Source organism: Vanacampus margaritifer, chromosome 7 (assembly GCF_051991255.1).
Source record: "Vanacampus margaritifer isolate UIUO_Vmar chromosome 7, RoL_Vmar_1.0, whole genome shotgun sequence".
NCBI lineage: Eukaryota > Metazoa > Chordata > Actinopteri > Syngnathiformes > Syngnathidae > Vanacampus > Vanacampus margaritifer.
Genome location: NC_135438.1, coordinates 22,745,149 through 22,759,527, shown reverse-complemented (window position 1 = coordinate 22,759,527; position 14,379 = coordinate 22,745,149). Strand labels below are relative to the sequence as shown.

The 14,379-nt window shown below is 40.5% G+C and overlaps 2 protein-coding genes across 2 annotated transcripts in view; both read right to left on the bottom strand.

Moving 5' to 3' along the window:
• Positions 1 to 1,122: 1,122 nt before the first annotated feature.
• Positions 1,123 to 4,059, bottom strand: LOC144055245 (ras-related protein Rab-33B-like). The gene is made up of 3 exons (XM_077571064.1): positions 3,698 to 4,059; positions 2,731 to 2,909; positions 1,123 to 1,558 (listed from the first exon to the last, which is right to left on the bottom strand). Exons 1-3 carry the CDS (start codon positions 3,914 to 3,916, stop codon positions 1,243 to 1,245), a joined length of 714 nt encoding a protein of 237 aa, XP_077427190.1. The 5' UTR covers positions 3,917 to 4,059; the 3' UTR covers positions 1,123 to 1,242.
• Positions 4,060 to 6,671: 2,612 nt separating this feature from the next.
• naa15b (N-alpha-acetyltransferase 15, NatA auxiliary subunit b) overlaps positions 6,672 to 14,379 on the bottom strand; it is a 23,168-nt gene continuing 15,460 nt past the window's right edge. Inside the window, exons 14-20 of the mRNA XM_077570996.1 lie at positions 14,233 to 14,379; positions 10,709 to 10,902; positions 10,506 to 10,614; positions 10,308 to 10,406; positions 10,026 to 10,169; positions 9,479 to 9,576; positions 6,672 to 8,161 (exon numbers count right to left, since the gene is read on the bottom strand). The exon at positions 14,233 to 14,379 is cut by the window's right edge and continues 67 nt beyond it. Of these exons, the coding sequence (XP_077427122.1) occupies positions 7,964 to 8,161; positions 9,479 to 9,576; positions 10,026 to 10,169; positions 10,308 to 10,406; positions 10,506 to 10,614; positions 10,709 to 10,902; positions 14,233 to 14,379 (989 nt within the window). The 3' untranslated portion in view covers positions 6,672 to 7,963. The remainder of the gene's footprint in view (positions 8,162 to 9,478; positions 9,577 to 10,025; positions 10,170 to 10,307; positions 10,407 to 10,505; positions 10,615 to 10,708; positions 10,903 to 14,232) is intronic.

Below are 14,379 nucleotides of genomic sequence, written 5' to 3'. Positions count from 1 at the left end.
ATCTCACATCATGCATGAAGTTTGACCCACCTGATATGTCACTGATATAAATCAAAAGTTATTGAAAGCGAATACCTCAGCTGTATGACTGTTGCATTCGCTTTATGGTATAGATACAGATGTTTTTTTTGTTTTTGTTTTTTTTAACGTAGGAAGCGGAAGCGGAAATTATGTTGAAATCTCTGCTCAACAAATAGAGGAAATGGAGCTGACATTCGTGAATAAGATTGAAAATAAATCGTCTTGACACCCCACCGGTCCACAGCCCCCCACATCTCCCCCGCCCCCCATCCACCCCAACCCAGCCCCAGCCGCCCAAACCCCCAGACACCTCCAGCACCCCATGGATTTGATTATTTGATTCGCCCTCGAATTTTCCAATCACATTCAAACTCATGTGACTCAACTTGCCACTATTTTAAGTGCCTCTGATTAATCCCAAATAAAGTTCCGATGTTCTCATATGCGTTTCCTTTCTGTAGTCACATCCTAGGTCATGTTTTACAGTGAGAGCGTCCATGTGTCCATTTCATCTCCGGCAATCCAACTGTTCAAAGGTGATCTTTTAGGAGAAGGCCACAAAATCATTTTGAAGGCATTAAAAATATCATAAAACACATTAAAGATAGTCATTAAGTGGCGAAAATGCTACCACAGTGACATTACCAAGAACTGAACGTGCCTCCAAAATTTATGAAAAGATTAAAGAGAAAAAAAACCATCAGGAAAGCTGCCAAGAGAACAAGTGAAGGCGCTTCAGCAAGTTGTGGCAAGTAATAGCTTTTTAGTGCATGTGACAGCAATCTCCCGTCTCCTTCATTTGTCTGGGCTGGTATGGGGTCGGGTGGCAAGACTTATCTTGCAAAAACACAGCTACAGTTTGAAACACACGGAACATTTCCCAAAGGCCTGAAAAACGAGTTCTGTCAAAATGTTGAGTCAATTAACCACCTTAATTGAACAGGTGGTTAATTTGCCTTTACATTAGCAAGAGTCTAACCTACAAAAGCAAACGGTTTATCAATATTACATCGCAGTAAACTTGATAAAGTAGAAATCCAACTTGAAATATTCAATAATTGCCTGGCTTTTTTAGGATTTGCAAATAAACATATCAATCTCTCCATTCACATGATTTTATTTGGCAAATAATAAACAAGATTACAAATAAACAATATTTGAAAGTGTAACATAGGGCCAATAATAAAAAGTATAAATATGAAAGTCTCTCGTTGTCCCCTTTCAGCAGCAGTTCCACATTTCTTTCTCCTCGGGTTTTTTATTGAAAACTTTAAACGAGCCGCTGTATGCGAGGTTGTACGCCACGGCGGGGTTCTTGTGTCGCTTCAGTCTGGCACCGACGGCGTTGACGATGTCCTCCACCTGATCCTGCTGATAGGGTGCTACCCCGACACCTCGTGGCCTGCTGCTGGACTTGGCCGAGGTCTCAAAAAACATCATGTTGTGAGTCTTGGCAAAGTTCTTGGCCTGTTCCTGGCTCACCAGGCCGTCGGCCTTGATGACGTCACGGAGGTCCGTCTTGTTCCCAACCAGGAACCTGTTAAGCAGTCAGCATAAAAAATAAGGCATGTCTTGGAAAGGATACATTTAACTTCAATACATCATCAATACAGTGAACACTTACATATTCACAGTTGAGCCTATTGGTGATTTTTTTTCAATGGAACACATCTTCTAAAAACTCCCCTGCTATCGGTACTTGCCCATCCCTACTTACGAGTGTAGTATTTTATTGGGCAGATGCATTTTAAAAGACTGATAGTTACTAATTTTGTCTGTAACGTGTTACATAATTGCCTAAGTCTTTCTTTTGTGTGCAAAATTTTTTGTTTGCCTAAATCATCTCTTCATGATGCAGATTTTTTGTGCTTCCCACAAAAATCTGAAAAAATGACGTAGGCGATTATTTTAAAAAGGTGCCAATATGCAAAAATGTTGATTGTTTTCCAAAATAAAAGCATGTGTGTAAATGTGTAAATTATGACATTTAGATACTTTTAAATTAAACAAGTTATTCAAACAATAGAGTATCCCATTTTTTTTTTAAATTTGACGATTGACTAATTGTCGAGTAATTGTTGCACCGCTACACTCAATCAAATCGAATCCTACTGAATCAAACCAAACCGTTCCATTTGAAAATCTAACTGTCCTTGTATCGGATCGCATCCCATGTATGGAGATGTGTATCGAATCGCCTTGATTGGAGAGAGTTTGATTAATATTACGTTTGTGGAATATGAATTAAGAAGCAAAATCCACTCGTTCTAATTCATCTCAGGAGGTTGCCATTTTGCCACCTGCTGCTGACTAAAAATGACATCATAGTTGCTCAGGGCTCAGGTCATTTGGCCATTCGTTCACAGATCACCAGTTGTTTTTTTGTTTTTTTAAGATAAGCCATGATTCGTTGGTACCCGAGTCCTGTGTCTTGCCACTGTGAACATTTGAACTTTTCTATGTTCCTTTCCATTTTAAGTACTTTGCCACCATCTTGTAGCATCTACAACCGCTTTTAGTGGGGGTTGTTGGCAGAGGTCGGTCCCTAACCCATACAGATCACAAGGGTCACTGTACTGCTTAAATTGTTCGGGGTCAAAGGCAAATTAGGGACTATCCTATCAGACCCAGAGTCAAAGACACCTCAGGTGATCAATCCAGGGTGAACTTTTTAACAGGTGATTCACCTGTTAAATACGGTGCCGTTACCTGGGGACGTCCTGGCCGAGAGAGTTGCGTCTGCACTCTTCCACCCAGACAGAGAGGCTGTTGAAGCTGGCCTGGCACGTGACGTCATACACGAAGAGAACGGCGTGCACGTTACGGTAGAAATGTTGCACCATGGATTTGCGGAAGCGCTCTTGTCCCGCTGTGTCCCACAGTTGGAGCTGGTGATACAGAGAACACAAACAAAAGAATGTAAAAGGTTCATTTTGCTCTTTATAAAGAACAAAACAGACACGAGGAGAAAAGAGGAAACGATGAGGCTGGAAAAAGTGCAGAAAAGCATGTGTTGAAATGCCCACGCCAACAAACAAGCATCAACAATGAAATTCAATGAGTCACAATCAAGACGGAACAAAGCAACAAGGCACACAATTACCAACTTTTAACATCTGAACATTATAAAATCACTCATTAGTGCTGCTCATCACATTCTTCATTTACTGCTTTTGTGCCAATGTTTTCTCTTCTCACAGAATAGACAGTACTTTCAAACTCTGCAGTAGCGTTTGTTGTTAACTGTATTTGTCATTAGTAGATGCTGGCACTTAAATTCAGCTTGCATCAATATGATCTTGTGGTGTTTGTCTATCAAAGCAGCATTATAAGGGGAATGCGATAAAAGTCAGCATCCTAAAGTTCTTCAACAATAAATAAAATAATTAAAACAATGTTTTCCGTGGCATTTGAGGAACAGTAACATAAATAAACAACACAGATTGCCTTTCCTACTTGTGGTTGGTTAGCATTAGCATTGTCTTCATTGTGTTGACCAACTTGACATACGCACAACTTGGAAACTTCCTCCAAATGAAATCAACTTCCTTTGTCATGTTTTGGACAGGCAAGTAGAAATAAATAACTTGTCTTCATAAAACAATTCTGCAACTCGGACACGGACTTACTGGAAAGCATTTCACACGCTTGCAAATATTCAAATTTGGCTTCTTACCTTGATCATCTCACCATCGATGTCAAGGAATCTCTCTCGGAAGTCCACGCCGATCGTGGCCTCTACGCAGCTCGGGAACTGACCAGCGCACAGACGGTGTGTGAGGCAGGTCTTGCCCACCGCAGAGTTCCCGATCACGAGGACTTTGAAGGTCCTGCAGCCGCTCAGCAGCGAGGACACACTGCCCAAAGAGGTGGACAGCTCCAGAGAGGACTCCATGGCCGAGCTCTCACTCTCGCTCTCACTGGAGTGGACTTGTCTAACACCGTCCTCGCATTGTTGCGCGCAACGCAAACTGTGGCACGCCAACGCCGCCCTCAAGGACGCAGCTGAGTGCACTCGATCTGCACACCTCCTCCAAGTTCCAACACACGGAAACAAGCTGAGGCAAACGCAGCAGTTTCCATGTTTTAAATGTTTTGTTAGTTTTTTTTAAACGGTGTGATTTTTTTTCATCATAATTGTTCAATCTAAATGTTGGAAATGTTCTTTCTTTTTTATTTATTTATTATTTTTGGTTTGTTTTACTAATATGCAAATTCAAAATGCCGGTCGCCGAAGTGCCAAAATAAAGCTCAGAGGGCAGAACGTGTTTATAATGTCAAATAACGAATACTATTACTAATAATACTGTCCGATGATGATGATGATGAAAACAAACAAACAAACAAACAAACAACAACAACAACAACAAAACGGGAAAGGCACTCATGGTCAACAGACTATATGCCACGGAGGAGGCGGGACTTCCGACTTCCGGGTTTTCACCCATCAACTTTGTTTCCGGTTTGCAACGTGTGGGCCACTCTCAGTACTTGCGCTTCCGCTTTGTGCCCCTCGTTTGCGCAATCCCGTTGGCGGGTGCGAGTGTATAGGGTCTGTCTCAGTTTCCGAAGCATTTCAGATAGCTAGACGCCCTCCCGCCGATGAGCGGGAGCCCACGGTTGGGGTGCGCAGGGGTGGGGGTGCTAGTGTTGGAACTCAGCCAGCAGTGGCCGGAAACGGCGCTGATGTGTAAAATCCGGAAGTCGAAAGTCCGTGGCATTCACCCCACAGTCCAGTCAGTAATGTGAGCCCCCTTGTGGCTGCAGGTGATAAATCCTGCACCTTTGTAAAAGTGACTCTAAATCAAATAAAGTTGCTCCAAATGTGTTCGTTATTTTATGAAGCTTTACAATATTTGTCAGAGTCAATTTCTCTGGTAATATTTGAATTCATATTCATATTTGAATTTTCAATATATAATTGCCTATATTAAAAATAATTAGTAATGTAATTTTCTTTAAAACATTGTAGCAAATGTGAGAAAATTTTACCTGGTGTTTTGGGAACCACTTTACTAATGGCACCCAAACAGGTTGGCTAACGTGAACCAAAAATAAAATACAATAGAAACTAATTTAGCTAATAACAGCTGAAAAATACACCCTATCAATATGCGATGTTCTACCCCCTTTCTGATTAGACCCAGGATGGTGAACTAAAACGATGGAGGCAGCTACAATTTTTCAGTAGCAGTTAGCACCATTGAGGGGCCAGTTAAAATAAGGACAAAATACATTTATATATGTCTTTTTTTTAAGTCAATACATGTACAGAAGAGTATCTTAATATATATTTCAATCATTAAAATCATATATAATGAATCATCAATGCGGAAGAGTAAGGGATGTGATTGAGGTCATTTGGTGGCAGGCGTGTAATGTGAAAGTCTTTTTCAAATCTGCAGGACAACATATTCAAGTTGTCGGCCAGTCCCTTAGTGTTCACTGTGGTATGTGCCTTTCCACACTGATGGAATCCATGTAAAGACACTGATCATGTAATTCAATCTCATCAGAAAAACAGATAATTATCAGTATGCAAAACTTTATTTCTAAAAAAAATTTTTTGCCACCGTTTCCATTTGCAAATACATATCTACAACATTTCTACGAGACCACAAACTCCCTTCACCATTAGATATCTTAGAAGAGCTCACATGCTACTCTTGGGGGCTACCTGGTACCTTAAATGATTGCATGGCCAACTGGCAAAATGACTCGTACTAGTAACGTTTTTCCTTACAAGTTCCACTTTTGATTTCAAGTACGCGACTAAACCTTGCTAGTAAGCCACGGTGTTGCTCTGGTAAAAACATGACTAGGCCAAATCGCGATTCTGCTAGTGCACTGAAGTGCCAGGTGAGTAGTGGAGTGGAGTAGAGTGGTGAGTATCAGGTGTATAATTATGAATAAATAAATAAATAAACTTCCTTTGGCTTTTCATAAAGCTGTTAGAGCACGTATTCTAATGACATTACTTATAAAATTGTCCTATAGCTATTCACAGTACTAGTGAGGCACATGTGCCAACTAGTGCAGTTTTTTCTCACTAGTAACATGCAGACGTCCTTTCATTACTATAACATGCTGAATTGCGTTATTAGTGAGAACTACGGCCGTACTGTACTTGTATTTTTTTTTTGTACGTAATTGTAACTGATTGAACCTCAAGCTGGACAAGACATCGAAGAAATGCTCAGCCAGCAGTTTTCTCCTGTGCTGCCCTCTGCTGGCTCTTATGACCACTCAGCGTACCCGTATGCACAACTGTTTAAAAGATTTCCACTCAGTAAAAACGTCAAGCATCTTGTTACCTGTGAAAAAAAATAAAAGGAACATCTGTGTGACGCATTTGTAAGACTTCTTTTATTAACATATGTAGAGCGTTGGCTTCATGAAGCACCCCAAAAAAACAAAACTACTTTAACTGTCCAAAGAGCCGTTTGCATCAGGGGAGGTGTCACAACCAATGATGTAACCCTCACAGGAACGAGATAGAATGGGCTGTTAAGTTAGACTCAAAAGTTGGTGTGTAAATTTTTCATTTGTACCGATGCTTGGCACGTTTTATTAAAGGAGCATTGATGCTACTAGTCTGACTACATCAACAGATACAATTTAAAAAGAAAAGGAAAAAAGAAACCCAACAGTTTACTTTTGTTTGGTTTTAATACAAAAATCCAGAGATATCTTACATTGCCATCTCAGATTTAGTCTTTCACATTAGAACCCAAATTAGAGAGAGAAGGGCAAGAAAGAAGGGAAACGGGTTAACAAAACAAAACAAAACTAAGCAAATTTAGGGTGCTGAAATCTTTGCTTTTTAATGTTGAACCCCAAAGAACAGGTTTGGATGACAAATTCTGACCTCCCGAAGAGTCATTTGGATTTCAATGGAAGACCCCTCTGCATGAGTTATAGTGTAGATGCCATACAAAAAAGATCATTTGATTCTGATGTAAAATCATGACTGTTGCATGACTATCTATGATATTGCTTAGATCCATCACGTTCTCCTAAGTGTGAACATGTCGAGTAGTAGTAGTAGCAGTGTATTTAGAACCAGACAAAAGACAACCTTGCACTTTTCATTCTATGCTACGAGCCGCTCTCTAGTAACAGACCATTATATTCGAACCACAGGGGAGTTTGTGCCTTCTCTTTCGGGTGGTGTTGTCACACTGCTACACGGCGGTGATTCGAAAGGACTACCCAGCAATGCTCAAAGGATTGTTACGGCAGATCCCAATTCACCTGTGCTTGATGGATATCCTTTGCATCTACTTCAAGTCCTCATGACCTCTTTTCTTGCTCAGCGTCCTGCAGACCCGTTGGATCAAACTCACTGAGCACACCAATGCTCCCAAGTGACTGCTGTGTCCCGTTTGATTTAAATTAGCTTCGTTTGTAAAATAAAAAATAAAAAAAACATCTGATGGGCTTGTAGAAGCGGCAGAGTCAAACTCCAGTGGTTGTCATCTCAGAGAAACCAGTCCGGTCAGTTTCACTCCAGCATTTGCCAATAACTGGTGTTGTTGCCCCCCCCCCCCCAAAAAAAAAATTAATATTCAGTGTGGTCGGTTGAACTATTAAAAAAGTAAAATGGCCATTTTGTTATCTTCCTCCCCTTTATCACAAATAAACAAAACCGCACACATGCTCAAGACTCATTCACACCCATGACATACACACACACGCATACATACACACACACACACACACACACACACACACACACACACACACACGCATACAGTCCTGATTTTCAGCATATGGGAAAGAGCCAAGCCATGCCGGGTCAGACCCAATTTAAGCTGAGCCAAAGAAGGAAACATCTATTTCGCTTCCCGTGTGTCTGGCTCTATAAAATGACTGCCAGGCGTACCACAAGGCTCTGTGCAAGGCCCTATTCCTTGTCTCATCCTTCTTTGTCTGCTCATGCTCACATCTCGTTGGCTAGCTCTTCTGTTTCTGTGGAAACGTCTCCATTAGCGATCTTGGTGTTCTCCTCGTATCCAGGAGGCATGAAAGCTAACGTGTAGGGGTAAAGCTTGTGACACTCCACGCGGTACGACTCTGCACATTCCTTTGAGTCGCTCATGTAGCCACTCCGAAGGTTCTCCAGGACGTCTGTGCAGATCTGAGTAAGAAACAAAGCAGTGACGTCAAACTTGGTTGATTGCTCAAAATAACTTTTTCTTCGAAGACCAATTATGCTAATCAATTACTTCATTTAAAGAGCAAATAGAATTAAATATCAATCAATATATAAAAAAACTCTGCTCTCACATTTATTTATTTTATGCTGCAGACGCTCTGTCAAGTCAAAATGTTATTCAAATGAGAGGGTGGTCTTAAGCGTGTCTTGGGTTGGACTCTTTTGCTGCAAACTGCCTTTCAATGGTTGAGTGAGCAGGTCATTGAAAAAAGACGTCTTGCCGGCTTGCATGGAGAAATCCAGCAATGGACGACTATCTTGTCCACTGTCACCACGACTTGTTGTTGAGCAACTCAAGTCGCAAGTTGTGGCACTATAGTCGTCCATTGCTGGATTTCTCCAAACAAGCCGGCGAGACTTCTTTGTTAGCCGACCAGCTCACTCTAGGCCACTGGTTCTCAGCCCCGGTCTTCAAGTACCCCTATCTAGCATGTTTTCCATGTCGCCCATAGCCAACACAGCTGAGGATCGTAATCAGGCTTCATGCAGAGCTTGCTGGTTAGCTGATTGTTTTAAACACGTGTTGTTTGTGGGAGAAAAAAAAGGATGGATAGGGGTACTCAAGGACCGTGGTTGAGAACCACTGCTCTAGGCAGTTTGCAACAGCGGAGCCTAAATCAAGAAACGCGTAGGACTGCCCTATCATTTGAATAACATTTAACACAACGACCTGACAGTGTCTGCAGCATGAAATAAATTAATGTGAGAGCAGAGCATTTTTATTGATTGATTGATATTTAACTCTATTCATATATTTATTTTTGTATTTATTTTTACCTTTATTTATTTAGGGATATATATATCCCTAAATAAATAAAGGTAAAAAATCAAATAAAAAACGAGATTCAAAAAATAAATATAAAAATACACAAATAAATAAATAAATATAAAAATACACAAATATATATATATATATCCCTAAATAAATAAATATTGTTATTCCATTTATATTTATTTATTTTTATAATTATGTATATATATATTTTTAATTTGGGCAGTTTTGGTCCTCCATACCACACAACACTTTGTATTTAATGACCACAAATGACAGTTATAGATTGAAATTTAATGTGTAATGATTTGTGAACAATTGAGCACACGAACAGTGGAATGAGTTTTCATTCAGTGATTTACGTAACATTTGGCAGCTCTGCGTTTTTCCACAAATGCCCATTTGCAGGTTTGTGTTTTTGACTGGCAAATCTGCTTATTTGGAGCCTTGCCCATGAATAAACATACCTGGATAGATCTGTTGTTGAGTGACTCATCGAGTGCGGTGGCCAATTCAACTGCTTTTGACTGTGTCGACGAGTCCATGTACACCATCATCTTAGCAGCTGCAGGAAGGACAGGATGCGACTATTTGTCAGCTCATTATGTGCACGCATATAGTGCTGTGAAATATGACAATGTATAGCAAAGTATGTTTGGCTGTTCATATGCTTGTTCAATAAACTGAGTGTGAGCAGTGAGTATGCACTCCAGTTTCTATGATGGGTGACTTCAGATGCCCAAAACCCAAACGCTACAATAACATTGTAAGAACAATCAATAAAAGTTAATGTAACTGCAGCTCCGCTACTATATTGCTGTAGTATTTTTACATCACCCGCATGTACTTGTTCACGGCATTATTAGAGGTGCGAGGATGTAAACAATATTGTACATGACAAGACATTACATTGTACACAATTGTGTCTATGAAAACTGGTTGTACAACCAGATATTTTGAAAATAAAACTTTGTCTATTGCACAGCACTGCATGCTGGAAAAAAAAAGACATACCAGCCAATCGGTGTGGTATGGAGTTGGAGTGTTTGGAGAGGTAGGCCTGGTTGAAGCTCTTGGCATTGCTGTCGCCAAACAGACGGGTGACTTCTTGCTTCAAGACCGTCCGAACTACGTCGGGCAGCTCTTTGCTCTCTGAGACTGAGCATATGGAAGACGACAGCGTGTAAGACGTGTGCATGATTTGATGGAAGCAAGAAGGTGAAAGAAGTATACACAGAGCACGAACAGCTGGACAGAAATGTACCGGTATTTTTGTTTTTTATTCATTGATTTTACCTCCTTTAAAGAAGCGCACTAGACACTGGTGTAGCCATGGGTGGTCTGGATCGATGGCTAACGCCCTCTTCACTGATTGGAGCATCAACAGGTATTTTTCTGTAGCGACAATACCCACATAATACTGCCGATAAGCATGTTTTCATAGATTACGGTACGCAATAATTACACAGCCTGCATTAAAGTGAAATAACAAACCTTTTCTGAAGTAGATTTCAAATGCCAGTAGGTGTGTGTCTATTTTATCTTTGACAAGATGTTTGAGAGGTATCAGAAACTTGACTGCTTCTTCCAGTGGATTTTCTACCTGCACACAAGATATCAGGACAACGGTCAATATCATTGTGACCTGTTCGGCCATGTGAAACATCTTACGTTGTAACGGCAACACTGAAACAAACCTTGACCAATTTATCAGGAATGAGCTCCTCTTTTGGGCCCCCAATCTCTTCGTCGTCATCCTCCTTCTTCTTTTTCTGATTCTTCAACTGTTTCTCCTTTTCTGCATTCTTCTTCTCCTCCTCCAGTTGGGCTTTCTTCTGGGCTCTCCGCTGCTTGTTTCTGAGCTTCTTCAGCTCTTTGTCCGACAGATTTGCTGGAGGACATGAATAAGATAAAGAAATCACCTTGAAGTCCCAACAATAAATCACACATTTTTAACCCCTTCGGCTTAAACAATCTTTTTGATTTTCCCAATCAAATGAGTAGCACATTATCGTCTATTGTTAGCTTCTCGTTAATGCACCAAACTCACGTTTACTGCTCAGGAATTTTCCATGTTTGAGTGTAAACTGTTCACATTTTTAAATGAAATCCACACATAATAAAGCATTTAGATTTGTATAAAGATTCGGAGTTGGGGGATTAGGGACAAAATAATAATCACAATTGTTTATTTAGATTGAAATCACAATTATTTAACAACTGTTCAGCGATTTCAAAACTTAATATTATTCAACTACCATAGCTCAACTACTCAAACTACCATCATACCCCATTGCCTATTCATCCCTGCACGTTGAACAATTTATTCTTGAGCACTATTCTTTTTATCAAGTGCAAAGTGACCTTGTCAATGTCATGTGAAATTTCATGCATCCCCACATTTCTGCACACATTTAAACCATAAATAATCTTCCTAAACCATAAATAATCTTCCTTATCGCGTCATCGTATTTATTTTATTTTCTTCTTCTGATTGTATTTACAAGTCTCGGGACTTTCTGGGCTCACATGTAATCTTGGGTATCGTATTTCAGGCCATATCATGTGGAAATATGTGTTGTCACCACAATAAAAATTCCTTGAAAATTCAGCTTAAAATATAACTTGAAAGAACAACCAGAAATTACATAAGTAACAAAATAAAATATACAAAAATAATAGGGGGAAAATGTTCTTTCTGTGAGTGCGGTGATTTCGTATGCTGCGGTTAGACCGAATGCGCGAATTGAACGGTTCAGGTAGTACATTTCCATATAAAGTCAGTGCAGTTCGCACAGTCAGGCAGTAATGTGTGCTGGGCGGAGCGGATGAAGTGAAAAATTTGCTTTTTCGCCTATTTGGCTGGGGTTTGCAAAAAGAAAATTAGTGTCAAGAACATATTTATGTCACATGCAGTAACAGCACTGGCACAAACAGACACACACGGCGTGGTGAAATAAAAACAATGACTTGTTTACGGCTGTTGAACTGTCACGCAAGATAGCATTTAGCAGCCAAAGTAACACAACGATTTGCCAAAGAGGAGCCCCTTCTCTCGTCACAGGTCGAAGCAACAACCCCGAGATAGTTCCCCCGCAAACAAACACGTGAGACACGTGGGGTTATGTGGTATTTTGTGTTCGGTCTGAACCCAGCATTAGGGGCACTAGGGTTGTTCCATATCATACCTTCTACGATATTACCGGTGTATTTTTTTGGGGGTGATAAAAATGTGAAATACCGCGAAATTGACGTTATGACGTAATGTGTAACATAATTTGTTTTCGTGTTTATTTGGATGTACATGCGTCGCTTGCTGCTGCATAAACACTTTAACGGAGCGTGAGGCTGTGAGCCGCAGCCAGTTCTGTCGGCAAAGTGGGAGTGAGCTACCTTCGTTGTGTGGAGGCTGTTTGGTTACAAGAGGTCAGATATGATGCAAAAATCGTTTGACAATTGTGCAGGACAACTGTTGCTGTTAAAATGAATAGGCTGTGCAGGCTTAAGACACGCAAGGAGGACATGGAAACTGCTTGTGTTTGGCGTAAACAAAAGTTCATTATTGGAGCACTCTTGATTACAGTCATTTCTGGACTACAATACTCAAGTTTGTTACACATATAAGTCACACCGACTGTAAGCTGCAGGTGTTTTAGTGTTACCACACTGGGTTCCCCGCTACGTTCTTTTCCATAATGAGGGTGCAAATTGTCTCGCTCTTGTTCTGTCTCTCCTACTGTATTTGGCCTCACTTGGTTTGTTTTACTCTGCGTGGCGTTCTTGCGCTTCCCCTATCGTGCGCCCCATTGTGATCTGATGGATAAGCCGCACCTTTGTATTCGTCGCAGGGTCGAATGCAAGTGAAAAAAGTAGCGGGTTATAGTCCAGAAATTACTGTAGATGTACTCCTTATGAAGAAAAACAGACGGTGGTTGGATAATACTGAAGCGGTATTTTACCGTGATTTGCGCAGTAACGTAAACATGCACATTTGCATTATCCATACCCGCTAGTAATGTCTACAAGCAATCACATTTTCTCGCTCCTCTTATTCACCAATCATAGACATTCACGGCAAAATAACGCTTACAGGAGGGTTGCCGGTTACGGCAAATACACTTGCCTGTGATGTACAGAGCCACAGACTGGCTGCCACCGTATCTCTTTTGTTTTTGCCTCTACAACACGAGGGTCAACCACACAGGAGAAAATAATGGACTTTCTTGACTCATGCAATTTGCCACTGACTAGCAGTTATGTTACAATTAGACCTCGCAGGGCAAACACTACCTGGCCTGTTTTTATTTCCATTTAATTCCATTACGGTTGCTATATTTGCACTTTGTTTACATTTCAATTGTGGTAAAAAGGTGGCTTAATTATTGTGCTGCAATAAAAGTTATATTATTCCAAAGCACCAATCACAAATCTATTGTTCAGTAATTATTACCAATATTGTCAAAAATATTGCCACCGCAAATTTCTTTGAAATATCGTGATATAATTTTTAGGCCACATCACCCCCCCTTAAGGGGCGCTGTGGTGCCATGCTTACACACAATGAGTTGAGAAGAGTAGAAGAGCTCTATAAAAACAAGGAGGACAGAATCCCATCCATGTCACACGCTTGCTGTACAAGCAACTTGGTGGCACTTCCACATTGTCTGGAACTTGTAAACACGTTGCATCGTTCAGCACATTAAACGTTTTCGTTGATTATAATGTTTTTAAGACTGCAATAAGCCAAAATCAAAATCAAAATTAAATTTTGATTATTTGCCCAGCCCTAATTGGTATCTGCTTTGCTCAAACACACTGTGTCATCATGCTAAAAACAAGACATTAATGAGTATGATATAGTTTTCAAGTTGGTAACATACAATAGATGGCCGCTAAAAAAATGTGACACGAGCCGCTGCACGTGAGCTTGGGAATGCATGAATCGAAGATATGACCCTGAAGGAAGATTGTGAACCAAATTTTCCTTACTGCTGTAACCTGTAACTACAATTGTTTGCTTCTGCAATTCGTAGTGCCCTTTCCACTTTTATATTTGTATGTGTAATATACTTTTAAACCAGTGTGTCTTTTGTGGCAAAAAAATTTAAATGTAGTGGGTGTGGCCCTTTGGTGTGCTTAAGCTACAAAATTTTACTGTACACTGACAACATGCAAACAGAGAACATTTCTAGAAAAATATCCTAAAAAGAGTTTTGTTTACCAGTGTCAGCCTGCAACTCCTTGCTGTCATCAGTCAGAGGATTGTCATGAAGGCTCAAGTATATCTGAATGGCAGTGACGGCAGCCTTGTAGTAGAAGGGATGCATACGAAGCACGTCCTCAAGTTTCAGCAGGTCCACGTATGAAC

Excerpts from the sequence above, each read along its gene's own strand:
- LOC144055245 (XM_077571064.1), bottom strand. The coding sequence starts at position 3,916 with ATGGAGTCCTCTCTGGAGCTGTCCACCTCTTTGGGCAGTGTGTCCTCG. Across the intron at positions 2,910-3,697 it reads TCGATGGTGAGATGATCAAG|CTCCAACTGTGGGACACAGC; the intron begins GTAAGAAGCCAA and ends CTGTATCACCAG. Across the intron at positions 1,559-2,730 it reads CTCGGCCAGGACGTCCCCAG|GTTCCTGGTTGGGAACAAGA; the intron begins GTAACGGCACCG and ends ACTGCTTAACAG.